Raw genomic sequence first — 26,783 nt, forward strand, 5'->3', positions numbered from 1 at the left:
AGTAACATATATAAGATTATAAAGAAAATAAACTGTTAATAAGTACTTTATCAATAATGGAGGGTTTTGTAAATAAATATATTACGGGGCAAGGCTATGATCTTCAATTGTAGAGTCAAGCAAACCTGGGTTCCAATCCCAGTTCCATCATAAGACCAGCTATGTGGTCTTGGGTGTATTACTCAATTTGCTCTGAGTCTCAGTTTCATCATCTGTAAAATGGGCCTAATGGCTGCATCCATCTCACAGAATTGTTGTGAGAATTAAATGAAATAATACATATAATGTGCATGGGGCACAATGTCTGGTCTATGATAAGTGCTAAATATATCTATATATAGCTATTATGACATGTTTATTTTTATTTTTATAGCAGTATTTCCATTAAAATATAAGAAATGTGGCTATTTGCTTAGCTTTCAACATGAGGCCCTAAAAGTCTGTTTGAGCATTGCTGTTGTTTTCTAAGTCCATCTTCTCACTTTTTCCCCAGTATTTTTGTGTGATTCCCCACTAAGCAAATGGATCATGATGTAACATCTGAGAACTTTGTTACCAAACAGAGTTCAGATAGGAAGACTATTGAGAACATCAAACAGGAGTTTAAACATTTACCCACAATTTAAATTTTCCAGTGATTTAAATCATGGGGCCTGCTTTTCACTCTGTGTAATTAGAGTATTTTTCCACACAACTCTCCTATATCACGCCTGGCAGCACTATTTAGCCAGTGTTATTTTATTGTTTTTTTTTTTTGGAGAGTCTGGTGAACTTGAGGGAAGGGTGGAATGGCAAAGAAATTTCATGCCACAATTTTAGTTTTATACATAGACCTAATTCTGCTAATTTTCCAGTTACCTCTCTCTTACTCTGTTCCTCTTAACTCTAAAATTTAGAATATAGATTTAATATTTTTTCTTTTAGTCTTCTTTTTCCTTTAAGAAGTACTGACTGACATTACCGCCAAAGGCACATTAATACTGACAGATTAGAACCACTGAAGTCGGGAGAAAATGGCCACCACAACAGCAAGAAGTCCCAGGATTTTCAACAGGAAGGAAACTGGGAAATTAGCTGACTCTTGTAGAGCCCGTGTCTTCAAAGGCTTCAATATCCTTTGTTTCTGAGTGAGAATGGCATGCCTGGCTCCTTCCCATTGCCCAGGTCCAACCAGGCGATACTGGTAGGAGTTGCAGGGTCCAAAATAGAGTTTCATAGCAAGTTTAGGATCTTTTAACAAGAAAGAGAGGAAGTGTGGCTTCACTCCTATTTCTGAGGCGAGCTCGTCCAAGTAGTCAATGTAATTGGTCTGCAATATCTGGCTTTGGCTCTTTCCAAACCTTAATGAGGAAAGCAAAAAGGCAGATTCACAAAATGTTCTAAGTTATATAAGAACATTAGGTATTCAATAGTTGTTGAAAGAATGAAGGAATGAGTGAATGAATAATGAGTTTTGAATTGATCTCTGGTGGAAAGTGTCACTTTATCCCATCAGGAGGCCCATATCCCGGATTGAGAGTAAGCTGTAAAATAAATAGCCAGGAATTCATAAAAGTTCCAGGAATGACAAGATTTATAACTAGAATTATTATTTAATATTTACTAAGCAGCTTCAAGTCTCCAGGCAAGTACAAACTGGTCAGGATTACTGCAGATTCACAAGATAACACCGATGAAAGCCTAGCTCAGTGTCTTGCACAGAGGGGATGCTTAATATTTGCTTGTTCAATTATCAAGTACCTGGCACTCTAGGTGGCATATGGCAGATAATCAATAGATGGTAGACGAATTACAATCTGAACATGAGATAACATCTACCTGTGATGTAAGGCCCCCAATTCAACTTTCCAAGGGTGCTTAATCACTATTGAACCCCATTCCACCTCATCACAAAGTACAAATCCTTGAACCTTCACTTCAACCAACCTCTTTCTAATTTACTTTGATGGGAGATCCCTCAGCCAACTTTCCAGAGATACTCAGGCTACTGTCACCACCATTGCCCCCATCTCATTCTCTCTCTAACCATAGTTTGTAGGGGGTCTGAGAAGATAGGGAATCTAACATGGGCATCATGCAAAACTGAAATGAAATTAAGTCAAGGAAAAATGTTCTGATTGGGTAAAATTCCTACCTTTAAGTAGTTGGTTTTTAACTAGTATGTGTAAGAATCACCTAGGAAGAACGTAAAAATACAAATATCCAGTTTCATCCAGAGATTCTGATTCAGTTGGTCTGGGTTGTGGCCTAGGAACTTGCATTTTTAACAAGCAGCTAGGTGGTTCTTGTAGGTAGTTAAATCACTATACTTTGAGAAACACTGCTCTAAGTAAAGAATTTTTGTTTAAAAAACATTCTTACAGGTCAATTCTTTTTTCATTCCTCTTGATAATGTCCTCCATCATTGTCCTCTCTGAGGGCAAGGTACACAAGCCTAGAAAATAAAAGACTGGTTTGAGTAGAGGGTTTGATTCAATATCATTGTTTTATCTAGTAGTTGATTCCTACAATTAAACATGGGCCATTTACCATGTTTGGGTGGCTGTGTCGTTGAACTCCAGGGAGCACCACTCCTGTTGAGTTCTATGTGATGCTGCCCTTGGAGCACAGGCTACAGCATGGACTCTGAGGTAGATGGGGTACGAGAAGGGGCTGGAGAGGGAATAAGAGACTGCGGAGCCAGGAAACCAGGCCAGGTGGTTTGAGCTCTATTCTGAAGGTGATGGGAAGCTGTGGGAGGGTTTTCTTTAGGAAGTGACAAGATCAGATTTGTCTTTTGGAAAGATCCCTCTAGCTGCTGAATTTTGGAAAATGGGCTGCAGGGAGGTGAGTTTAAAGGCAGCAAGACCAGTTAAGGGGGTGGTGAAGTAAACTTAGTGAGAGAGAGAATGGCCCAAACTAAGGGAGGGCAGTGGGGATGGAGAAAGTAGATTGATGCAAGAGTTATCATTGTGTGCTTATGATCCCATCTCCTGTCCACAAATGTCCCCTGAGCTTCAGACATGTTGAAAAATGGTCAGTTCCCCCTGGAGATGGCTAGTCATCAGATATCTCAGATTCACTGAGTCCAAAACTGAGCTCATCATTGAAGCCCTCCTGCTCAGACTTGGATCTTCTTCCACATGCCCCCTCTCTATTTATAGCACCTGTCCATCCAGTTTCCATGGCCAGAGATCTGCAAGTCATCCTTGATTCCTTTCTCTTATTTTCCTATACTGAGCCAATCATTATGTCCTGCTGATTTTATCCTTAACTATTTCTCACATTTATATCCTCTTCTCCACTTTGTCTCTGCCTGGCACAGGTTGCATCATATTTTAGTACAGACTATTGCAGTAGCCTTCTCACTGGTCTCTGAGACCCCATTCTTTTCTCCTTTCAAATCTATCTCCCAGCTAATGCTGAAATAATCTATTGAAAATGTAAATGTGGGGGCTGGCCTGGTGGTGTAGTGGTTGAGTTCGCACACTCTGCTTCGGTGGCCTGGGGTTCCAGGGTTTGGATCCCAGGTGCAGACCTACACACAGCTCATCAAGCCATCCTGTGGTGGTGTCCTATACAGAAAATAGAGGAAGATTGGCACAGATGTTAGCTCAGGGACAATCTTCCTAACAACAAGAAAAAAACCCCCAAAAATGTAAATCTGATAATATCTGTTCCTTGCTATAACTTTCATTGGATCCTCTTCCTAAAGAGCTTTCTAAAATGGAGATCGTAGGTCCACAGGCCAATCTTAATCAGGATCCTTAAGGGTCCACTAGCGGATTTTTATGTGTAGCCACATTTGGGAAGAGCTAGTCTACATTTTATATTCAAGCTCCTTGCCATGCCTGAATTGACATGAGTGAATCCATGATGGCTACTCCGTGACCCTCAGAAACCATCTGCACTGAAAAAATACAAAGCAGTTGCTTGTGATGGGAACTGGCCCTTCTCCCACAATACAAACTGCAATTGTTTATGTCTCAAGACTCTAGGAACGTCGGGAGCTGGCACAGACTGGCCATCTGTGTTGGCTCTGGACGATTAGCGGGAGTCACGGTGCACGTGCACACTAGATAACACCTAACATCTAAAGAAAAGACACACCAGATGTTCTCATATGGGCCTTCGATGAAATCCTAAATAAAAAACCTTGCTTAGCATTGCCCGGGCGGGAGTCTCACCTGCGGAGGGGACGGCTTGCCCAGGATCCTTTCTCTCAACCGGCACTCCCCGCCTGACCATGCTGTTGGGACTTCCCTGGCTAAAGGCGTGGATGTTCTGAGTACCCGGTTTGATGTTACTTTCATTTTGCCATTCTTGTATTCTCGTATTTTACTGATTTTCTTTCGCTGTAGCTGCTTCAGCCTAATTTTGTATATCTCTATTAATAAACAATCACTGCTTACTTATTAGATATTTGCTCTGAGTGGTTCTTTGGGCAGGAAAGATACTATTCTTTGACCGATCCGACCCCTTTTCCCTGGTTAAAACAACGCCTTACAAGTTTCCTGTGTCCTGGCCCCTTATTCTCTAAGAATAATCTCTCACTCCTCTCTGCCACACACCTCATGTTCTAGGAATGGCAAATAGCTTGTAATTCTCCTCATGCCTCTGTGTTCTGGCTCAAGTGATTCCCTTTTCTGCACCTGAGAAACTCAGTCGCTAGGAAGTTTTCCTCGACCACATGCCCTCCCTTTATCCCCCTCTGCTGTTGCTAAGCATCCTTTCTCTTCATCCCACGCACTGCATAATTGCTCTACTAAAGCATCTGTCTTATGTTAAAATAATCTGTTAAAATTTCTTTCTATCCCACCAGGTTCCAGCACAGGGCTAGATATTCAGTGAGCTTTTGTTGAGCTGAATTGAACCCTGTGGTCAGAGAGATAATAGCCCTCTGGAGTGCAAAGTGCTGCACAGATGCTCAGATAGAAACCTTCAATAGTTTTACAACTTTGTAGGGATCTGTGAGGTTGAACTGCTTAGGTATTGAGAGTTGATTTGGAGTTAAGTATGGAGTAGGCCCTAGGTCTCTTGATTTGCACATATTCTGAGGAATGTATAAACATCATATAGGTAAAGTCAGGAGTCATAGATGTTTTCCTTCTTAACTGTTCTCTCATGATTCAAAGAAAGAATAACATGTACTTAACTTTATGCCAATCACAATTCTCTGAACTTTCTAATATTTCAAAGGAATGATTGGAGATATTTATTATTATTGTATCTTTGTATTTGTTATTTTGTGAATTCTCCACTAACTTTTTAGGCCATTAATCTTGTGAGAGCAGCCAAGATTGGCAACCTTCCTGTCTGCAACTTTCTTATTTAAACTCATTATTGAGCAAACTCCACCAGGTGTGAAAACCCTCAGCCGCTCACTTGCCCACTCACTCACCTTTGAAAACTCTTGTCACCCAACGAGCTTGAAGTTCAACAGTTGGGAAAATGGAACCCAAGGGCTGGATGAGACCAATGCATGCAAAGGTTGACTTCTCCAGGTGAGGAGGGAACACGCATTTATACAGTGAGACCATATTTTCCTCTACTTTAACAAATGACTCTTCAAGGAAGGGAAAAGAGAAAGTATATCCCGTTGCAAAGACAATGATATCAATGTTCTCCTCCACTGTTCCATCCTCAAAGATGGCAGAAGTTTCTGTGAGCTCTTTCACTCTGGATTTCACCTTGATGGCTCCATAGAGTATACGACTTGGAAGGTCATCATTTACTACAGGTTCTTTCATAAGGTATCTGAAACACACAGAGGAAAACACTCAGAAGGAGCTTTTTTTTTCGCTAAGAAAGATTAGCCCTGAGGTAACATATTTTGCCAATGGTCCTCATTTTTTGCTTGAGGGAAGATTAGCCTTGAGCTAGCATCTGTGCCAATCTTCCTCTACTTTATATGTGGGTCACCGCCACAGTGTGGCTGATGAGCAGTGTAGGTCTGCACCTGGATCTGGGCCTGCGAACCCAGGCCACCAAATTGGAACACACCGAACTTAACCACTATGCTACAGGGCTGGCCCCCAGAAGGAGCTTTTCATGAGGAGTCTTGAACTCTCTTGAGATTTTATGGGGTTGGCTCCTAGAATAAAGAGATTTCTTAAATATCCACAAAACTTTCCAACTTGACTAGTTGGTCTGCCCCAAATCTTAGTATCTGACTTTATTCTCATGTCACAAATCTGTCCCCTTAACAAATAAGGGAAAACATGTAGGTGATGTGGGTAAAGACAGTTCAAAAAAGGAGGCATCCCCAAGGGCTTAGACAAAATGCCAGTGCCTATGGTCAATCCCTGAGTATTCCAGCGATGTTTCTACCATTGTTTTATGTTATCTACCTTTAATTATCTTTCTGTTCTATTTAATCTCTATCTGATCATGAGTAAGAAAGGGAAAATTTGTTGAATTCCCATTAGTTTTGAAACTTATTAAGGGATCAGTGTGAAAAATCATGTATAAAATTAAATTTGGGGATGTTTGTTGATTGCAAATATCCAAGAAGTCTCTGTATGTGATAGCATGGGCGATGGAGCAAAGTCTGTTTGTATTTCTGGAATTCCTTTTTTTGTAGATCTGAGAACCATTTTTCAAAAAAATAAGACAGCACATGCCACATGTATCAGATGTCAGAATATGGCAGTCCCATGGCATTTGTTGAAAGATTCTAAAGCTCTTTTGTTCTTCTTCTTTTTTTTTTTTTAAATGGAAGGAGCCTATTATCAACTGAAGAAAAATAAACATCCATAGTATTTGCTTGTGTTTATAAGGTCAGTGATGTATAACTTTGAGATCAACAGAGATTTGTTTTTTGGCAAAGACAACGAGTATGTTCTCAAAAGCTGCCCATGGGAAGAATCCTCGTGGTGTACAGAGTTAGCAAAGTATGAATTATCAGATGCAGAATTTGGGACATGTTTCCTACCACACCCCTCTGAAAGGAAAGTCACAATCTCTTCAAGTAGCCTTTTCCAATGTGGGACAGCTTGGGTATTAAAAAGTTCTTCTTGTGATCCTAGGTCTGTTTTCTAGGGCAGCTCATAACATTTCTACTTCATCTCTTGAATATTCACTTTTTTAAAAAAAAGTTTTATTTATTTATTTATTTTTCCCCCAAAGCCCCAGAGGATAGTTGTATGTCATAGCTGCACATCCTTCTAGTTGCTGTATGTGGGACTCGGCCTCAGCATGGCAGGAGAAGCGGTGCGTCGGTGCGCGCTCGGGATCCGAACCCGGGCCGCCAGCAGCAGAGCACGCGCACTTAACCGCTAAGCCACGGGGCCGGCCCTGAATATTCACTTTTTAAAAGACATACAGAACAAAATTGGAATTCAAACTCCAGGACCTACATGATGCCTACACCGTTAGGTTGTGGTTTGAAATACTATGTTAGCAATTTGGCTCTTTGTGGAAAGAGGCACCTCTGACAACTTTGCTTACCAATGAGTATACCATAAAAAAGAAAAATAACTCTACTTGTTTTGAGGTTCAAGACCATAATTTTCATGGCTGAACCACCGATTCATCTGTTGGTCCATCATCTGTTTTACAATTGTTCGTGGCAAAACGTTTCGGAACATGGAGCTAAATCGGGTGTGAAAGATCACGTCCCAGGGATAACCATCTTCAGAGATACGACCCATGACCCAGGAACCATGTCTGGTGCTGATAAACACCTGGTAAGCAAAAAGGAATGCAGTTTAAACCAGGGCATCTTCTCTTTCGAAAGGAACCTGCTATCTAGGTGATATGTCACATGTATGGCCCCAAAATTTGCTGACATGCTTTGTTTTAAATATGATGGACCTCACAGTGAAGTCCTTCTCATTTTCACTGCTCTGTGGCAGCTTTATCATAAAAGGGGTACCAGGTGGTATTTACACTGAGAGAGGAAGACTACAACAGTCTTGAGAACATCATAGAGACAAGAGAAAATCTTTGGGCTAATACCAATCATAAAATCCACAAGTCTTCACCAGGTTTACAGTCGTGGTTCGATGCTTTTTCCCTCTTCTCACCTTTCCACCCACCCCAAGTCTCTTTTATAGTGAAGGTGAACAATTATAATCTCAGGAAATGTATGATTACAGCCTAATGACTAGATAGGCACAAATGTATGGATCTGTATATCCCCCGGGGAGAATAACAAGGGAAACCAGCTTCCTCCCACCCTTAAAAGAGATTCGTTATGTATTTTAAAAGTTAAAAACTCTGAGTTTATACTGTGATTCCCACTCTCTTCAAGTGCATGTCTGAATCCCCTTTCAGATGTATTCTTTACCTTGTTTACTTAGGTTTCCCTTGTTTTCAAAATGTGCATTTAAATCTCTTTTTCAAATATACATTTTACCTTGTTTACTGTTAATCCCCCATTGTCCAAATGCATATTTGACTCACTTCTTAAAATTGTACTCATACCATTCTATGAGTTCTGTTGTATAAGGTAGTCCTTGATAAACACTTAAATAATATTCTCTTGCAAGGAAACTGATTCCTGTCGGAGTTTAAGCTCATGGACCCTAGGTCCAGGACTTCTGGATCCAGACTGCCTGGGTTTGAATCCCAGCTCCACTACTTAAAAGCTGTGTTGCCTTGGGTGAGTTATTTCAACCTCTCTGTGCCTCTGTTTCTCTCTCTATAAAATGGGCGTAATAACAGTACCTACCTCATGGGATTATTATGGCACATTAAATGAGATGATATATGTAAAGTACTTAACATATTGCCTGGCAGGTGATAAGCACTGCTAGCTATTATTATTTTGTAAATTTAGGCAGGAGGAGAGGTGTTTCATACAGTGCCACACAACTGGAGTGAGCCAGAATTTGGAGACAAATTTTGCTGGGAAGGGCCTCGACTCCTTAGCTTGTGAAGTAGCACCTGCATAAAACAGTGTTGAATCGTTGGTCTGTGTGCGGTAATATACTTACGTCCTGATTTTTTCCTGCTCTTGCCATTATGTTGACTTGGCAATACTTTGATTAGGTATTAGACATCATACTTAAATAGTTCCATGAGTGTTTCTTTCCATTACCTACTGTCCACCTTTCTTCCTTAGGATCCATCCACGTTTCATATTGGTTGCTCTGCCTACTTTATTTACCCTCTTTCTGCTGTGACATTCCTACAGCAGGGACCCTAACCTGGCTAGCTCCACTAGCTGCAACAGGGCGATATACCTCAGGATTTAGGCTCAGGACACTTTCTCTGAGATGCAAACATCAGGCCAAGGGCCAGAGATTTGGTTTTGGGTGGGGAAGTGTGTGGAGGACTCAGCACTATCCCATAGTATCTTGAGTAGTGCTTTTGGACTGTGGTAGAGCATGTGGTGTACTTATGAATGTGAACTTCCTTTAGCAGAAGCAGAGCACACTCAGGACTATGGTGAGTTTAGGCTGCAATGTTAAGCTTTGCAGATGCACCTAGTTCTGTCCCTTACATACTGGCTCCTGGAAATTCTCTGGTCGATCTTCTCACAAAAGGGTTGAGAGTACCTTACTTTGTATAAGAGGTTTTATCATAATTATAATTAATGTTATTAATTTAATAAATATTAAAGAGACATTCTATTCAAAAGATTGTTTAAGGAGCTGTAAGGCACACAAATATAGCCAAGGTGGTTTCTTAATATTGAATCCAGCATCATTGACAGGCTTTTTACATGGAAAGACCCATATAAGGAATTGGATCTTGCAATCTCAGATTTGATATCTTGGGGACATCTGTTCTAAGGCCAAATCACTGACCTGCAACATATAGTGGTTTAGTCTGGAGCGTCACTTAGTTGATAGCTAAGTCAGCTCCTCTCATCACACTCCCTTCCTCAAGCTTGACAGGTATTCCCAACAGGAAGGAGACTGGACCTGGGACCTCACCCTCCCCAACTCTGTTCTGCTCTAAGCCTTTACAGTTACTGCCTCCTCATTTGTTCTTCACATCAAGGTCGTAAAGCTTTGAAAAGTGAAAAGTGATTTCTTTCCACAAAAAAGGTGAGGCTCTCTTGGGTCTAGTAAATCTCTTTCTGGTGCTAGAGACCTGCTCTGTCCCCAGACTGGCACTGACTGATAGGTGTCTCTGACAGGTCCCAGTGTAACCCCTTCATTAACCTGCTGGAGAGGCACCATGTTTGTTTATCACATTTGCTGCGGGGCAACTCAAGCCCTGAAAGTTTGAGACTCAGGATAGGACAGTTTTGCTTGTTGTGGACATGGCCATGGAAAGGCCTGTGTAGCCAGAAGATGCCATGCTGAGGAGGCTAGTGAAGGAGTAATAGGACCCCTGGGTCCAGGCCCTGTGGAGAGAGAATGCTTTGTGGAGAGAAATCTTAGCTATTTTCCCATCTTTGCCTAGGTCTGACCTTCCAGAAGGGATTTATTTTCCACCATTCCCAACCATCGCTGTCAGCATTATCTACATCTTGTAATGTTTGACTCTTTGGCAGCTCAGCGGTGTCATTCTTGAGAGGGTGTAAAGATGATAGTGGTTGGAAGGCCTCAGGGAGCACCTAAATATCTATGGTCTTGGTTAGGGGTCTATTTAATCTTCCTTTTCATGATCCTTGGGTAACTAAGGATTATTTACATTTCAAATAGAATTCAGATATGCACTAAATTTCTAAAAGGCACTCCCAAAAATATGAACAGGTCAATCATTAAGGCCTTTTGTGCTAAAAGTCACCTGGTTCAAACTTTCCATTTAAAAAGTGACAGAACCATAGCCCAGAGAAGTAAAATGACTCACTCTAGGTTATACAGCTGATTAGTGGCAGAGGTGGGAGGTAAACTCTGGCTTCTTGATTTCCAGATTCTCTATGATACCACACTGAGCAACCAACCAACCAATCAATTAATGAGTCATGGAGCCTTGGTTAAATGGCTGAGATTTTCCCATATGCCCCTCCCCTTTCCTCTCCTCCATGGTAAAAGGGAAGCAGAGAGCATCGTACCTGAGCAGCCTTCTTACTCAGCTCAACGGCAATATCTGAGGCGGAGTTTCCTATTCCAATCACCAGGATGTGTTTCCCCTCAAATCCCTCTGGGTGCTTGTATTGGCGGCTGTGGAAATACTGACCTTTGAACCTCTCGATACCTAGAGGGGAAGAAGAGACAAGTCCGTGAACTATGTCAAGTTAATTTCAATAAAACTGCGTTGTCAGCTTTTCCTTTCTGGGGTCAATCATTTGTTTTGTCTCTTCTCCTCTTAAGGGAGTTACAATAGCAAGGTCAAGTGACAAACTCAAAGTACCAAGTATATAGGAAATGTTGGGTTAAGCATATGGTATAGGACCAAAGGAGTTCCTTTTAGAAGCTGCAGCTTACATATTTATTATGAACAAACAAACAAAGAGAACAAACAAATGTTTTTGATGAATAGAGCAGTCAGATGCTGGCTTCTGACTACCCATCATTCTATTTCAGACTGTTCAATGATACTTTAACATCACATAGCATATATTCTCTTAAATGATTCTCAAATACATTATGAAGTGCTATTATTGTAATTGTGTAATAATTAAAATAATATTTATCAGTCTTAATTTGCAAAAGCAAACAAAAACGAAAACAAAAAACCAGACATAGAAGGTGAGGGATGATTTCCTTGTTCTAGTAACTTACTGGACAAGCCTCTTCAAAGACAAGCCTCTCTGTCCTTTACCAGGAATACAGGACTTGATTAAACTATTTGCCATTGATGGTGGGTTACTTGAAAGAACCTTGAGATCATTAGTTGTCAAAGTGTGATCCCTCGGGTAGCAGTATTAGTATTACCTGGGAGCTTGTTAGAAATGCAAATTCTCAGCCACACACCAGACCTACTGAATTGGAAATGCTAGGGGTGGGGCCTAGCAAGTTGTGTTTTAAAAAGCCCTCTAGATGATTGTGTTTGAGAACCATTGCTTTAGATCAGTAGGTCTCAATTCTGGCTGCATATTAAAATCACTTGAGCAACCCTTAATTGACCTAGGCCTATCCTACACCTATTGAATCTTGGAGTTGGTGCCCTAGGCATCAGGACTTTTTTTTTTTGTTTACTTTTTGTTTATTGCAGTAACATTGGTTTATAACATTGTAAAAATTTCAGGTGTACATCATTATACTTCTATTTCTGCATAGATTACATCATGTTGACCACCCAAATACTAATTACAACCCATCACCACACACGTACCGAATTATCCCTTTCACCCTCCTCCCTCCCCCCTTCCCCTCTGGTAACCACCAATCCAATCTCTGTCCCTATGTGTTTGTTTATTGTTGTTATTATCTACTACTTAATGAAGGAAATCATATGGTATTTGACCTTCTCCCTCTGACTTATTTCACTTTGCATTATACCCTCAATGTCTATCCATGTTGTCACAAATGGCTGGATTTCATCATTTCTTATGGCTGAGTAGTATTCCATTGTGTATATATACCACATCTTCTTTATCCATTCGTCCCTTGATGGGCACTTAGGTTGCTTCCAAGTGTTGGCTATTGTGAATAACGCTGCAATGAACACAGGGGTGCATGTACCTTTACAAATTGGTATTTTCAAGTTCTTTGGATAAATACCCAACAGTGGAATAGCTGGATCATATGGTAGTTCCATCCTTGATTTTCTGAGGAATCTCCATAGTGTTTTCCATAGTGGCTGCACCAGTTTGCACTCCCACCAGCAGTGTATGAGAGTTCCCTTCTCTCCACATCCTCTCCAACACATGTTGTTTCCTGTCTTGTTAATTACAGCCATTCTGACCGGCATGAGGTGATATCTCATTGTAGTTTTGATTTGCATTTCCCTGATAGTTAGTGATGTTGAACATCTTTTCATGTGTCTGTTGGCCATCTGTATATCTTCTTTGGAGAAATGTCTGTTCAGGTCTTTTGCCCATTTTTTATTTGGGTTGGTAGTTTTTTTGTTGCTGAGATGCGTGAGTTCTTTATATATTTTGGAGATTAAGCTCTTATCAGATGTATGGTTTGCAAATATCTTCTCCCAATTGTTAGGTTGTCTTTTCGCTTTGTTGATGGTTTCCTTTGCTGTGCAGAAGCTTTTTAGTTTGATGTAGTCTCATTTGTTTATTTTTTCTATTGTTTCTCTTGCCCGGTCAGACATGGTGTTTGAAAAGATGTTGCTAAGACCGATGTCGCAGAGTGTACTGCCTATGTTTTCTTCTAGAAGTTTCACAGTTTCAGGTCTTACATTCAAGTCTTTAATCCATTGGGAGTTCATTTTTGTGCATGGTGTAAGGTAAGGGTCTACTTTCATTTTTTTGCATGTGGCTGTCCAGTTTTCCCAACACCATTTGTTGAAGAGACTTTCTTTTCTCCATTGTATGTTCTTGGCTCCTTTGTCAAAGATGAGCTGTCCATAGATGTGTGGGTTTATTTCTGGGCTTTCGATTGTATTCCATTGATCTGTGTGTCTGTTTTTGTGCCAGTACCATGCTGTTTTGGTTACTATAGCTATGTAGTATATTTTGAAATCAGGGAGTGTGATACCTCCAGCTTTGTTCTTTTTTCTCAGGATTCCTTTAGCTGTTCACGGTCTTTTGTTGTTCCATATAAATTTTAGGATTCTTTGTTCTATTTCTGTGAAAATTGTTGTTGGAACTTTGATAGGGATTGCATTGAATCTATAGATGGCTTTAGGAAGTATGGACATCTTAACTATGTTAATTCTTCCAATCCAAGAGCACGGTATATCTTTCCATTTCTTTGTGTCTTCTTCAATTTCTTTCAGAAATGTTTTATAGTTTTCGGTGTACAGATCTTTCACCTCTTTGGTTAAGTTTATTCCTAGGTATTTTATTCTTTTTGTTGCAATTGTAAATGGGATGGTATTCTTAATTTCTCTTTCTGCTACTTCGTTGTTAGTGTAGGCATCAGGACTTTAGAAGCTCCACAGGTGGTTCGAATGTGAGGCCTGGACCGTGAACTACTGTATTGGATGTTTTCCTGAGGGTCTTGAGAGGAAGTACGCTCTCTGAGGGAAGAGCCTGGGAGGTACCCGGACAGATGGCTGCAGGGTTCCATTGCCTGCACTCCTCCCCTGCACTCCCCCGTCCCTCATCACTGTCCTATAGGAACACTTATTTCCAGGAGCTCTCCCCAGTCACCCTGTCCATGGGCATGGTTCTGTGGAAAAGGCTCCAAGGACATAACAAAGTCACAGGTGTTTGGCAGGGTAGAAAAAGGCCATGGTAGGCACATGGCTAAAAGGGCTCTACCAACAAAGAACCAATTTGGTTGAGAATTCTCTGAAATTCTGGGGAAGATTTAGTGACTTTGGAGGAGGTCAGCTGAACTCTCTGTGTAATGAAGACCCAAAGATGTCAAGAAAAACAAAGATGGTGTGTGGAGTCTTTCATCTTTCTAGCTCCGTCCTCAGCTTAATATTATGCCCAGCCACAGCAGCTAATTCTGCCTGTCAATCCAACCTGCATATAAAGTACTTGAACACCTACTCTGAAAAGGTGGGAATCCCTGCAGGCCTTACCTGGAAACGACTCCAGCGGGATGTGAGGGAGGATGTGATGGCCGCTGCAAACCATAATTGCGTCAAAGACAGCACGTTGCTCCTTGCCGTTGCTCTCGGTAACAACCTCCCATTGGCCAGATGATGAAAAATCTGGGTGTTTTTTCACACTGAGGACAGTTGTCTTGAACAAACACAGAGAAGGCATCATTGAGAATTACTCTGCCATAACGTGGGCCTTGTCCAGCGCCCTGGGAGCGGGGATGGGGAGAGTGCAGTGTATGACTCCATTTAGGTTTCATTTGAATCCATTCCAAGCCCCTTAAGGCAAAGACTGCTAAGTGCACCCTATCATTCTTCTTTGGCAGGGAGCTGCCAAAGATATGCTTCTTTGTGCAAGAGGCCTGACTCAGCAGTGGGAACCAGTCTGTGAAGGACTGAATAAGGACTTGACAGAGACACAGAAGAGGAAGACAAGGTCTTCCAAGATACAAAACACATGCCCATCATTCAAGTGATCACACAATCAGTATTTATCAAGAAACTTTCATGTGTCTACTTCTGTGCAGACTCTGTATTAGAGAAGATCTTTCACGTGAAACACTTGGCAGAGCACCTGGCACATTGTTAGTACTCCATGAATGGTGGTTAATCATATTTATTATTATTTTATTTTATTTTGCGAGGAGACCAGCCCTGTGCTAACATCTGCCAATCCTCCTCTTTTTTTGCTGAGGAAGACTGGCCCTGGGCTAACATCCGTGCCCATCTTCCTTCACTTTATATGGGACGCTGCCACAGCATGGCTTGCCAAGCAGTGCATCGGTGTACGCCCGGGATCCGAACCGGGGATCCCCGGGCCGCTGCAGCAGAGCGCATGCACGTAACCGCTTGCGCCACCAGGCGGGTCCCCATATTTATTATTTTTAAAACGGGGTACATCAAGTTAGCGATACAGTTTGTGATTTCATTTGAGTGAAATAATTTATTGGTTCACTGATTTTTTTTTCAATATAGCTCGCAGTCTGGAGGTCTATGAATCTTTAAAAAGTGTGCGTAAACGTTGTGTGTCTGCTGTATTTAAGAAACAATGTCAAATGGAAGTGAAGCTTTTCTCATTTCTAGAGGAATGGCATGCTTCTCCTCTTTTCCGCAAGTATTTGAGTCACTTACGCATGCTTTTCAAGTTTTCAGATATTTTTCAAAATGCTGGGTTGTTAATTTTTGAAGCTGTTTCAATTTAAAAGTGTATAAGGAATAATGGTATAAAGCTTGTGAAAGGACTATAAAATGTCTGGGCATTTTCAGCCGAGAGTAAAGATTTCAGATTGGTAATTCAGAATAGCATATTAGCTCAAGTACTGTGGATTCTCGCAGCTCAAAATGTGGTTAGAGGACCAACACCTTCAGTATCGCTCAGGATACTATTATTAGAAATGCAACAGAGCCTTTTACATTTTGAGTTCAGTTCTAACATCTTATGACTTGCACCAACTCAGAGACACATAAGTGGAAATGAGTTTTCCTAACCCCTCCCCAACTTCCAGAAAATAATAACAGCAGTAACACAATAAACAAGAAAAATGGTTCCCTTGCAACGCTAACATGATCTTTAAAAGAACAGATAATACAAATTACATATCATAAGAGGTTAGTATATCTGTTAAATAGGTTGATAGCTAAGTGGACAGAGACCTATAAAAGATTCTGGTATAAAGAATCTGTCATTTATAGGATGGATCTACCAGGAATTGGGGAAAAAACTACATTAGATAGAATAGGACATTTTAATGGTATTTACAAATATAGATTTTCACCGAAATAAATCATTATAAATTAATATAATACAAACCTGGAACAAAACTAAAATTACAGCGAAACTGTGTTAAGAAAATAAGCTCTACTAGCAGTTACTTATTCAGAGATATACTTTAAATTTTATTTCCTAAGCATAGTTACTGGTTTTCAGAGTGTGGGTTATTGATAAAAATTCAGTATGTTTAGTGAGAATATTGTTTTTTTTTCTTTTGATTATTTGTTTTTGAGAAAGCACAGGCAAGGCCGTTCTAACTGTATTTCAAAATCATCTGGCCATCCTCATGTTGCTAGAGAATGCATCCAAAAGAAAAAAAATTAGGAAAAATAATTTCTACAGGCTTCTGAGGTAAATGGAGAGCTGCAAGTTTATTTACTACATTTTTCTAAGAAATTCCATTTCTATAGAGAAGGTAAGAAAATGGAATAGCAGTTTGATTTTTTTTATGTTCTTTTAAGAGAAATGAGGCTAAGGGTCTTCAGTGGTTATAGATAGTTTAAATGCAGTTTCTCCATCCATATCATCATCATTCAAACCTTTAATTTTAACAGATGTTTCTTCTTCTGTTAATGAATATAATCTGTAATATTAGGGGTAATGACTTTTTCTTTTTGGGTTTTCTATCATGCTATTATCTTTTAGCAAAGAATTGGATTGGAATACTTTGTTTTATTCACAATTTCTTTTATTATCAGAGTAACTTCTCTATTTAGATGTGAGCTGAAGTGATGTAGAGAAAACCATTCCCAATACAATACCTGGAACTGAATATATTTTAGAAGATCAAACTTTTTGGCAAAAATCCTGAAATATTCCAGGAGCTTAGAATTGTGCAGGAAGTTTGGAAAATGTTCAGGCATTGGAAAGTCACTGAAGCAGGACATTTCTTTGCTGGTGTTGGTGATGACAGATTGATAGATACTCGCTTGGCCATCTTCAACATTTTCCTAAAGGATCAGATAAAAGAGCGATAAACGTGCATTAAGAAAATCCTTTGATTTCCTCCTCTTCTTCCAAATCTAACCCCTGGGTGATGTGATCCTCTTTGATTGCTGTAGTGTGCCTGAGATGTCTGGACGATGAGGGGCAGCATATGTGCTCCACCATCCTGTATGATAGGGCCTCACTGCGGCCTTCCAGTGTTGCTTACTGGAGGCACTAGTGCCTTTGGTGGGATTGGGAGTGGGGACAATTCTTCTTTTGGCACATTGCAGGATATTTAGCATCCCAGGTCTCTACCCACTTAATGTCAGTCATGCCCCTTCCAAAATTGCCCCTGGGGAGGCTACACCCACCTTCCACCTCTTAAGGAACCAATAAACCCTAGGACACTGGTCAGAGAACATAATAGAAAATTTCAGTTAAAATGAGTACTTGGGGGGGCAGGGAGTTTTCACATCTTAATTTGAACCCCCCACCTTCATTTTATGCTTTATGCAAATCAACCTTTCTCAAGCGATAAAGGTGAAAAGCAGCAATACCAATCAAATCTTAAACTTGATTCTGAATATTAGCGAGTATGCTTTGGTAAACCAGAGGCAGCACAAGCTATGGTTGAGTTTATAATTTCCTCTACGAGAAGCGCTCTGCATAATGATAATGTCCTTTGTGTTAAATCATGACCAGAACAAAGCATGGCGATTCAATGTCCCTGAAATCAACATGTTATCAAAAAGGCTTTTATAAGAAAATTTAAATAATGCCACCCAAGACCTCCTCAATAGATGCTTCTGCACATGCAGAGACTAAGGCATAATCCAGGCAAATAGTAGTTGCTATTATGACTCAGCATTAGGGTGGGGTGTAAAGAAATGGAAGGGATGTAGGAACTCATTAATTAATTGAAATAAATTACTTAATCTTACATAAACAGCACTGTAGTCTCTTCCACAGAGTAGTAAATAAAGGAAAGTAAATATTCAACTCTAATCCTGTAACCACAATAAGTCAGTTGTGCATGTTCCTTTCTCATCATTATTCATAGAAAAGCACTACTTTCCTGCCAAATCTTTAGATCAAGCCTCCTTAGGTTTTTGGCAACACTGAAAGAGGCTGCCTGGACTAGCAGGAAGAGCTTTGGAGTTACACACAGGTTTGAATCCATCTCTTTCAGATTGTATGAGGCTGGACCAGTCCATGCCCCTCAGCTTCAGTCCTCTCATCTGTAACACAGGGATGTAGTAGGTGCTCACTGGTATTGTTATTATCTATTGTCATTGAGGAAGCTACGAGCTTCAGCAAAACTGTCAGTTACAGCTCATTGTTCACTGCAGTCTAAGAAAGGCAGCTTGGGTAGCTGCTCTGACACCAAAGTAACTGACATAGATGTACTCACTATCACGCCTGAGTTTTCCGACAGTTTCTGTACAAGAGGTTGTACTTAATTTCAGAAAGATAACAAAGAGTAAAGTGTGTGATCTTGCCTTTTCTATCAGCAAAGCTCTTTATATGTATTGGGCTTCACTGTGTCCTAATTTCAAGGATTATCAGTATCAATATGAGTCACCAAAGCTAAAACAATGTTTGCTCTCAGATCACATCAGTTAAGAGCAATATATAGAATTCTTGCTAAATATAGGGCTGAATTTGTAAAGATCCTCCTCCATCACACATTCCTTCTCTCTCTTTCTTTCTCATTCGTGCACTCATTTATCCATCCATCCATCCATCCATCCATCCATCCATCCATCCATCCATCCATCCACTCATGCCTACCATAGGCCAGGAGTCAAATGCCTTTTTCCCTGAGCAATGTGTTCATCTTTCCTAGTCCAGAATCAAGGCTCAGATGATAACTTTGTTAAAATTTCAAATGGTTTGGTAAAAGCTCTTCAGATTAGGGTATGCCAGCTTTCCAGGTGATTAGAGTTTGATGTGGTGTTATTGTTAACTATATGTATTAGAATACAAAAGGGAGTTTGTATTAGAATATGAAGTGGTTTCTGTCATACAGGAGGATACAATGATCTGAACTCTGGATGAATAGATCATGGTATTTTAATTTTCAAACACTTTTTCAAATTGCATATTACTAGAGTCAAACTGACGTGTAAACTCTTTTTAGATATTTCAGCATGATTGAACACAACGTCCTGGGGAAGACTGAGTGTCTGAATTTCTTACCCAACCAAGTTCTCAAAATCGGAAGTATTTCATGAAGCAAAGAAATACTAATTTTTTCTCAAGACCAGATAATTTCACAAGTAGTACAGAGTAGAGGTAAACGTGAGGGCTCTGGAGTCAGACTAGGTTGATATCCTAATTCCACCAGTTTTAATGGTTTTATAAACATGGGCAAGTTAACGTAAGTCAGTTTCCTCATTTTCTCCTATAAAACGGGGTTCATTAATAATTCCAAAATTCAATAATTGTTATGAGGCTTTAACAACACTACATAAAGTTGCTTAGCACAATGTCTGTCTCTCGATAAGTGCTTAATACACGTTTGTCTCTATTGCTATTATTATACACCGCTAGAGTTAATCTTACTGAACCATTCGTAGTTTTGAAACAGCTAAACTAAGATTGACTGTTATACTATAGCTAACATGTTAGTTTTTTCAAAAGCCAGTAAATTGGCTTTAAAATGTGCTTGGCTCGTCTGTCAGGGCAGTTTTAAGAGGACATCGAGTGATGAGAAGAACTGATTCTGATGTCTGAGCCCCTACAGTAATTTCAGAGCCAGAGCAAGACCCTGTTTTGGTGATCTTACCTGTGTAGTTTGTCACCAGTTGATGATGACATCACAATTCTTCTTCTGAAGGTCAAGTAATAATCTTTATTGTTGGGTTAGTTGCTACACAGCAGTTAAAAAAAAGCTTTGTGTCTATATGTGCTTCTTCCTATCTTGGCTGAAGTAAGGTAGATGTCTACGTGTTTAGACAAATCTGGATAAAATTGGTTGAGTTTGCCCAGGGTTATAAAAGGAAGATGACTCTTATTGATTTTCTAAACAAGTATATGTCAACTATCTCTCCTGTCAGGCTCTGAGCGTGGAGTTAACGATAAGATACAAACAGGACACATACAGTTTCTGTCTTCAGGGGGCTTATTACTATATTGAATTAAAATGCATTTGGGCTTTGGGGATAGGAAAGTGGAGACAGAAAGAGATGAGGGGCTTTGCTCTCAACCAAGACAGGGCAGGGAAACACAGCTTTCAAAACAGATAAATTTAACTCACATATTTACTTAAAATACAAGCACTGCCTAAAAATGATATTTAAGCACAAATACAGATAAATAGTCTGAATTTCCTAGCAGATAGAATTTGCTAAAATTTACTTAATATAAATAACTATATGATACAGTATTTTACTAATATGAAATTTTCAGAATGTCAGAAAACTATATAGCAAAACCAAGTTAGTTCAGACAGCACTGATTTAGAATTTATGATCTTTGGTTATGGGTTGAACTGAAGTGTATCTCTGACTCTATAAAAATAAAAACGTTGTAAAAACTAAACTAAGTTTAAGGAAGATTATAAAGGTAATATTTAATCTACTCAAGGGAGCAAACTTATAAAGCAAAAATGGATTCACATATTGCAAATTACAAAAATGAATTACCAACACTTATAAATTAGTCTTTTCATTGTGAACCATCATTCTACTGACCGCTACCAATCAATGTTTTGTTCTCATGGCTAGTTACTCTAAACAGCTGGAAATAATAAAATTGTATTTCTTTAAAAATATTCTATGATTCCATCTTTTCACCCTTTCAGGTGGACCTTATATCTATCTGCTTCATTACTTAAAATAAGTATAATTGAAGCTCTTTTTACTTACTTTTCCTTTTGCTGAGGAAGATTAGCCCTGAGCTAACTTTTGTGCCAATCTTCCTCTACTTTATATGTGTGTTGCTGCCACAGCGTGGCTGACGAGCGGTGTACGTCCGCTCCCGGGATCCAAACCAGCGAACCTGGGCTGCTGCCGAAGTGGAGTGTGCCAAACTTAACCACTACGCCTAGAGGCTGACCCCATCTTTTTACTTTTTTGTCCTACAATTTGAAGCAAAATTGTGGTTCCCAAACACCAGTCAGTGGACTAGTTGCATTAGAAGAATTCAGGGGAGCTTTGAAAATGTAAAGTCTAAGTAGGTCTGGTTTGGGCCCAGACACATGTATTTTAAAATTGCTCTCCAGCTGCTTCTTATGCACACTGAACTTTGGGAACCACCATCTTTATTAGAGCACAGCTGCGTTCTGCCATCTCTCCATGAGGCTTGTGCCTCCCTCCATCTCTGGCCTTGATGACTGACAGAGCCCCCTAATTAAACTCCTTGACTCGGATATTGCACACTGTCTTCACAGCCTTCAGGGTAAAGGGTACACTCATTGGCATAGGACACAGTTCCTCATGGTGGCACCCTGGCTATTCTCTCTAGCCTTGTCAGTTATCACCCGCCTGCATCCTTTACTCCAGCCATATCACCTGACTTTCTATTCTCTAAGTGCGTCAGGTTTCTCAAGCTTCCATACCTTTGCACAAGCCATTTGCTCTGCCTAGAACACTGTTTCTCCATATTCATGTGCCTGATCTCTGCGTATTGTCAAGACAAAGAAAAGCATCTTGAGATAGTCTCTAGAAGCCTGCCCTCTTCTCTGCTGAGTGAGATTCTGTGCTTTCCACAACACTTAGTGTATCAGGCCTTATAAAATTGCACTCTAACATGGATTTTCTTTAGTATTTCCTCTTCTGAACTATGAGCCTTTTGACAGCAAGGACTGTACATTTCTGTATTTTTAGCACCTAGTATATGCCTAGCGCATAGTAGTCAATCAGTCTATATGTTTGTTGAACGAATGAAAGAATAAGTGATGTAAATCAGAAGCACTTTTCCATCACTGCAAACAGCTTAATGATACTAAAATGGACATTCGGTAACATGATGGAATAAGGATGGTTTTGCTGACAGTATGCTACAAACTTTGTTCTGTTTTATGCTGCAAACATTATGGTTTTGCTGATAGTAGGCTGTAAACTGTTGTGTTTTATGCATGCAAATGTTATGGTTTTGCTAATAGTAGGCTATAAACTGCTGTGTTTTATGCACGCAAACATTATGGTTTTGCTGATAGCATGCTATAAACTTTATTCTGTTCGATACATGCAAACATTACTTCTGTAAAAATATGGAAATTTAACCAAAGTATATCTTAAATTGCTGGCAAGGAGGCTTATATTTGATTGCCTGGAGAGTTACAAGTATCTAACATGTTAAATTTGGTTCCATTAAATGGACAGCAGGTGCAAACCCTAAATCATATTGAATTATGCTGTGATAGATCCTTTGGATGAATTTATCTAAGAAAACTTCTGAAAGTAAAATAAGGGTAAGGCAGTTATCTCTTCTGGAAAGGAAATGGCTGTTTTTTCTAAGCTGGACTTGTATAATATTAAACGTTAAGTGAACAGAATGTACTATTAAAAAGAACATGCCAATAGAAACAGAAGAGATGCTGTGAGGTATAGAAAAAATAGATGGAGTACATGTTTAGGTTGGCGTGGAGATGACACCATATGGGAAGTTCCATTTGGTGATTTCCGAGGTGCCTGTTTCTCACTTTTATCTTTTTATGATCAACATTTTAATCAATAACTTTGATGGAGACAAATACAGATGGTCAAATTCATATATACCCAAAGCATGGAGGCATAGCAAACTTGACAGAGGATTGGAATTTCAAACAAACATTTATCGACCAAGGATCAAACTAAATAATGTTTGATATGCACAAATGTGCATTTCTGTACATGGGATTTAAAAAAATCAGTTTCACAAGGATAGGATAATAATGACCTGGATCATCAATGGCTACGATAAAAAAGATCCAGGGATTTTTAATTGAACCCAAAGTCAGTATAAATTATTAGTGTGATATGAGAGGAAACATGACAGTGAAACTATGTGTGTTTAATCTCAATATTGTGGCTGGTTGTAAGACCTATCACCTACCACACTTATTAGTCACTATGGGCAAGTCCCTTACCCTTGTCTTTCTTACTTTTAAATTGGGATTAATAACTAATGTAGCGGAGTCTTGAGAGCATAAAATGAGATAATTCATATGAAAATAGTTATGTAAATGTTAGCTTTTATTTTGTAAATGCTGAAAAAGTGAATGCAACATTCAACTGTTTTACTAGAGGTGTAGCGCCCAGGCCAAGAGAAGCGCAAGTCACAGTGGGCAATTGTCAGACCAACTGATTATAAATTCTTTGAGGGCAGTGATTGTGTCTGATTCATTCTCCATTGTCTAAAGCAGTGCCAAGCACCCTTTTGGTTCTGAAAAATACATATTGCAAAAATAGATTCATTTGATATATTGGATCTTGGGGGAGTCACATTTTAAGTGAGAAAGTGGTATTTCAGATTGAATCTAGAGGAAGGAAACCAAGATGGAGAGACGTCTAGAGACTATTATATGGAGATTAATTAAAATAATTGCATATATATAGCTGGGAAAAGATATATTTATATCTAAATATTAAAAAACAAAAAGCAATGTATATTGGTAACTTCCCTGTGAACACAGGTATCAGGAACACTAAAGGAGGCAGAGCAGCTTAGTGGCTGAAGGAAGATCATGCTTTCCTCTCTCAATACCTCAGTCAGGTTACTAAGTGGGAGGGCTGAGGAATCTTACAGACCTTCATTTTTGTGCTTTTTTCCACCAAGGTTCCCCTGGGCAAGTTGTTTATTCCGAACCTCAGTTTCTTCTTCATGTGTGAGTAAGGATAATCATAAGACCTACTTCCTAGGAGTATTGTGAAGACAAATGAGATGATGCATATCAAGTGCTTCCCATTGCTGGAAAAAATGCTAAGAATGTATGTTAATTACTCACCCTTCTCATGTTCCCAAGCTGCCACGAGGAGGTGCTAGAGAATGTTTTGGAAGAATTCAGCACCCTCTGAGCTGGGCTTGGAACAAAGATTCTTAAATTTGATTTTAACTCATCACCACTAAATGTGTTAAGTGATTTTAGAAGGATTGTGTGTAAATAGAGAAATTAAAGTATAACCTATTTTTAAAATCGATTCTGGAGTTGTGAAGAGGCTAAGTTTCCCTGGGAGTGGGTGTGGAGGCTCCCAGCATCCTTTTCAGCATCTGTTCCCCTTGGCTATCCCATCTCCTGGTAATCAAGACCCTCACATGGCCCCACTGGCAGCCTGTGAGATGTTGCATGTTGTACGTTTCACTCTGCAGGGAGATTCTTCGTCTTCTTTGGACAGAGAAAATTGTTCACATTTCTCTACTGGATATAGTTTTAAGAGAGATTTGAAATGTGATATTGTTACAGGTTCCAGTGAGTTATACACTTAACCATTTTATATCTAATAAGGCTTAACTAATTCAAATTTTAACATAAATTTTCCAACCCATAGGAATGTGTCTCTAATTCTGAAATTTTAGACACTGAGAATAGGATAGCAGGAGAAATATTTTGGGGCAGAAAGTACCTTCCTGGAATTCATTGAATCATATTTTTGACAGACCACTCACAGTAACTCTCACCTCTTCTGCTGCACAGCAGAATCAAATTAATGATAATCAAATAAGGAACATTTGGCTTTTCAATATTAAATCCCAAATCAAGTAATAAAACAAAAAAAGACAAATTTATTATTAAATATAAATTTGTTATAATTTCATATTTCTTCCTTAGGTTAAAAATCTACTTGGGGAAAAAGTCTCAAAAGGAATCTACATGTGACAAAAATAACACATCTTTGGTTAAGACAGGAATGACCACCTTATTATATCAGGAAAAGCTATAATGATTCTAACATCTAATTGTTCATAAGAAATGAATGCAATTCAACCTGTTTTTCCACTTTCCTCTCTGCAGATTCTTCTGTCCTGTATGAGGATCAACAACTCCACCATTAGCTCTGAGTTTGTTTGGATAGTTGAATGAATAGATTTTTTATTTGGTATTTGTGCAATGTTTGTCAAACGTCTCATTATAGGATTTATTTGGGACTCTTGTTAAGAATAGATTCCCTTCCTCAGAAGATTTTGATTCAGTAAGTCTGGGCTGGTGTTCAAGAATCAGTATCTTGAAGAAACCCTCTAGGGGTGTCTTATAGTCATACACATTTGTGAAACCTAGTGTTAAAAAATCTCTTTTGGCATGAGATTCAGTTTCAACTGGCAAAACATATGTGCTAGATGTCCTTGCCATCCCCCTAATCAGTCAGCTTGTAGGAGGAGCCCTCTAGATGGTCTCTGCTGATGTGAGAGTCTGCTGTTCATGCACTCAAACCTTTCACTCCTGTCTAGAGTATTCCCGTTTCAATCCCTCACTTAGATGTACCTGATACATAATCCTAAAGTTGTTGCTCTTGAGTTCTGAGTTGAAACTTTTGTTTAACCTTTTTGAGCAAGAATGCAAGTTAGGGAATGGTTATAAGTAGGAGCTTAGATGTTTAGGAGTCATATTGACCCAGGTTTGAACGCCAGTTCCTCGCTGTGTGACCATGACCAAGTTGCATAACTTCCCTCAATTTCTGTTTGCTTGTCTGTAAAATACTGTAAATATAGCTATCATAGCTAACATTTATTGTACTCTATTATAAATTCTTTCCACGAATTATCTCCTTTAATCTTCAAAACAGCCCTATGAGATAATTACACTTTTCTGTTATTATCCCTATCATACAGCTGAGAAAACTGAGATACAGGGGTATAAATAATTTGCCCAAGATCTCACACCTCGAAGGTGGCAAGCTAGTACTTCCTCAAAAGATTGTGGGAAGGAATGATTATGAATCTTTACAGCTGTCTATCTATGTATCTTTCTCATTTTTATACAAATTCAGAAGGACAGCCGGCATTACTAATATTTGGGTTTGGCTAATAGAATGAATTTAATGAATAGAATATATTTAGTAATATATTTAAAGAGTTTCCCAGCAGTTACACTAGCATGTCATCAGTAAAGTTAAGCAAACAAATACAGTTTATCTATCAGAAAAAAATAAAGTCAGTAGTAATAAGAGCACACTCGCTGAAAAAACATTTGCTCATTGATTGGAATAGAAGTGGTGTCCTGAAAAGAATCCCTGTCACTTCTATTTTGTAAAATGTTGTCTAATATTAGTATATTGCTTTGAGAACGACAAAAATATGGGCTTCAAGACAATTGCTGGACTCATAAGAAGAGATCCTTTACATGCCTGGGTTGGCCTCCTGAGTTAGAATAGCAATAGCCTGGGAGAGGTGCCAGCCTATTTCTTCGGTTCCTGTATAGCAGCATGAAACTAATCAGATCAAAGTTGCTTAGGAAATCCCTCAGTAAGGCCCATCAGTAGCTATGATTCACCCTGCAATAACAGCACAACCTGTTCAAGAAGCAAGAAGATCTCACTTTGAACCTCCACAGCCCTCCGATGTCTTCAGTCCTCTCAAAGCAGGTGGGCTCAAGCCCCTCATCCACACAGCACTTCAGAGAGGCCAGGCCACTGACTCCAGCTCCAATCACTGCTACCTTCTTTGCCATGGT

At 39.5% G+C, this 26,783-nt stretch overlaps 1 protein-coding gene across 3 annotated transcripts; it reads right to left on the reverse strand.

Annotated features, from left to right (window-relative positions):
- Window positions 1-26,783, reverse strand: FMO2 (flavin containing dimethylaniline monoxygenase 2). Of its 3 annotated transcripts, none has more exons than XM_058540089.1 (8): window positions 26,649-26,783; window positions 17,026-17,214; window positions 14,473-14,635; window positions 10,934-11,076; window positions 7,465-7,664; window positions 5,381-5,736; window positions 2,362-2,434; window positions 1-1,379 (listed from the first exon to the last, which is right to left on the reverse strand). In XM_058540089.1, the coding sequence occupies exons 1-8, from the start codon at window positions 26,778-26,780 to the stop codon at window positions 989-991; spliced, it is 1,647 nt and encodes a 548-aa protein (XP_058396072.1). In that variant the 5' UTR covers window positions 26,781-26,783; the 3' UTR covers window positions 1-988. The 3 variants fall into 3 exon arrangements, with proteins under 3 accessions (XP_058396072.1, XP_058396070.1, XP_058396071.1); XM_058540087.1 differs by having other exon boundaries at window positions 1-1,340; window positions 26,649-26,780; XM_058540088.1 differs by lacking the exon at window positions 17,026-17,214 and having other exon boundaries at window positions 1-1,340; window positions 26,649-26,780.

Source organism: Diceros bicornis, chromosome 4 (genome assembly GCF_020826845.1).
Source record: "Diceros bicornis minor isolate mBicDic1 chromosome 4, mDicBic1.mat.cur, whole genome shotgun sequence".
NCBI classification, from domain to species: Eukaryota; Metazoa; Chordata; class Mammalia; order Perissodactyla; family Rhinocerotidae; genus Diceros; species Diceros bicornis.

What these genes read in the sequence shown, in the direction of transcription:
- FMO2 (XM_058540089.1), bottom strand. Translation starts at nt 26,780, where the DNA reads ATGGCAAAGAAGGTAGCAGTGATTGGAGCTGGAGTCAGTGGCCTGGCC. An exon ending in TAAAATATATTCAGTTCCAG is followed by an intron (nt 14,636 to 17,025) that starts GTATTGTATTGG and finishes TGTTTGTTCAAG; the next exon opens with ACAACTGTCCTCAGTGTGAA. An exon ending in CCCGCTGGAGTCGTTTCCAG is followed by an intron (nt 11,077 to 14,472) that starts GTAAGGCCTGCA and finishes CTTCCCCTCTAG; the next exon opens with GTATCGAGAGGTTCAAAGGT.